This window comes from Achroia grisella, unplaced genomic scaffold (assembly GCF_030625045.1).
Source record: "Achroia grisella isolate CSIRO2021 unplaced genomic scaffold, CSIRO_AGI_Agris_v1 utg516, whole genome shotgun sequence".
Taxonomy (NCBI): Eukaryota; Metazoa; Arthropoda; class Insecta; order Lepidoptera; family Pyralidae; genus Achroia; species Achroia grisella.
Window position 1 is genome coordinate 2,203,406 of NW_026712909.1, and position 1,983 is coordinate 2,205,388.

Below are 1,983 nucleotides of genomic sequence, written 5' to 3' on the forward strand. Positions count from 1 at the left end.
TGTATATAATATAATTATTTTATCGTCAAACGATGTTGATTGGTTTGTTTAAGTCCCTTAGACGGTACAAATTTAATAAAACTAGCGATCCATCTCGGATTCGCACGGCTGACTTGGTTTTATTAATTAATAAATAATCTTCAGTCGTGTATTATAATAATGGCTAATACTAGTAGGTATAAATATAAACATTTTAGAGGATATTTTCAAAATGATAATGAAACCATTTCAAAACCTGTTGCTTATACCATGTGCGCTGTAACATGGTGCGGGTGATAGTTTTAATACCATATCGTTTCACGCTTGAAATTTGCCGCAATTTACAAATTATAACTAAGTATTTCAGCTTTACCACATTCGTAATATATTAAATCATTCGTAATATATTATTCTATATAATTATAGTTAATATATTATCGTAATTATTTACTTTAAAGTACAACTGAGTATAAGTTGAAATAGTAGACTATTTCAACATATACAAAACAGATACTTATATAAATGAAGATATCTTGTTTGCACAATCGAATCCCTAACGAACAGTTTTGTACAATTACGAGCTACTCGCCCCAGCTTCGCATAGGTGTACATGTATTATATCTACATATAAACTTATACTTATAATAAATTTATAAATTAAAATAAGGATTTATAGTTAGTAGTAACAGTTTATTGAATTCATAGATGACAATCTACGTCAAAAAAACACATCATATATTTTATTAATACTAAAGAGTTTATAACATTCCTCCATCTCTAAAAAAGACTCTCGTTACCATGCGAGTCCATCAAATTATGACAGTTCTGTAATAAGACGTCTTGGTGGCTTGACTTCACGCTTACTACGACGTAACCCCTCAACTGCTGGTGTTCGAATATGTCTACCCACGTCATTTGAATTGTGTGCTAATACACTTGAATGTTTCGGTGTTTCATTATTACACGCAGTACCCAATGTCTCGAATTGGTTTCTAAACTCCAAAGGAGCAGTCTCTAATGATATTTCCCTGTCTCTTTGAGGAGTCACTGGTGTATTGTGTTGCATTTTCTGGACATCTTGGGTATGGGCATTACAGGACTGACCTACCGGTACATCCTCTCTTTCAATTACACGTTTTCTTATTTGATCCGCATGGTATTTCTTCACCCCAATAGGTGTATTAATTACATAAATACGAATAACGATGTGTACGACGGACTACTGTGGCAGGCTTCCATGATTTATTATCTCGAGAGCGTACAAAAACAGTTTCTCCTGGATTGAAATATATTTCCTTGTCATGTTCAATGTTAGCTTGAAATTGTTTGAAGCGGAGGGACATTCTAGGATTTGGTTTAATATTGTCTAAGAGACAACGTAGTTGTCGTCCTAAAAGTATTTCTGCTGGTGATTTACCAGCATCGGTTCGAGGGGTAATACGGTAAGTAAACAGAAAGTTTTCCAAACGTTCTTTTAAACTTAATCCGTCACTTATACTAGCAGACATTCTGGTTTTGAAAGTACGAACTAGCCGTTCAGCCAACCTGTTCGTTCTTGGATGGTAAGGTGAAGACTTAACGTGTCTGATAGCATTGTATCTGCAGTATTCATGAAATTCTTGAGATGTGAATTGAGGACCATTGTCCGAAACTATAATTTGTGGAAGTCCAAGTGAAGTAAAAATAGTATCTAGTTCACTGCAGAGCCTGCTTGTTGTGATTGTAGACATTGGTTTAATTTCGATACATTTTTAAAGTGCGTCACATAGCACCAACCAATATTTGCCCTCAAAAGAACCCGCAAAATCCACGTGAACTCTCTCCCATGGCTCATCAGGCACAGACCACGAGGCCCTAATGTGGCGGAGCTGCCGGGGTAGGCAGCACCGCCACATTAGGGCGATTTTCTTAGCACTTAGAATATCTCTTTACCCACATGTCAAGGTCATCATCGATTGACGGCCACCACACATAAAAGCGGCCCAGTGCTTTCATGGCAGATAT

General features: G+C 36.2%; 1 protein-coding gene across 1 annotated transcript; it reads right to left on the reverse strand.

Moving 5' to 3' along the window:
• Window positions 1–793: 793 nt before the first annotated feature.
• On the reverse strand, window positions 794–1,709 carry LOC131847117 (uncharacterized protein K02A2.6-like). The gene is made up of 2 exons (XM_059196583.1): window positions 1,203–1,709; window positions 794–1,141 (listed from the first exon to the last, which is right to left on the reverse strand). The coding sequence occupies exons 1-2, from the start codon at window positions 1,707–1,709 to the stop codon at window positions 794–796; spliced, it is 855 nt and encodes a 284-aa protein (XP_059052566.1).
• Window positions 1,710–1,983: the final 274 nt, after the last annotated feature.

Coding starts and splice junctions, on each gene's coding strand:
- LOC131847117 (XM_059196583.1), bottom strand. CDS start 1,709: ATGTCTACAATCACAACAAGCAGGCTCTGCAGTGAACTAGATACTATT. Junction 1,142..1,202: donor AATCATGGAAGCCTGCCACA/GTAGTCCGTCGT, acceptor ATTGGGGTGAAG/AAATACCATGCGGATCAAAT.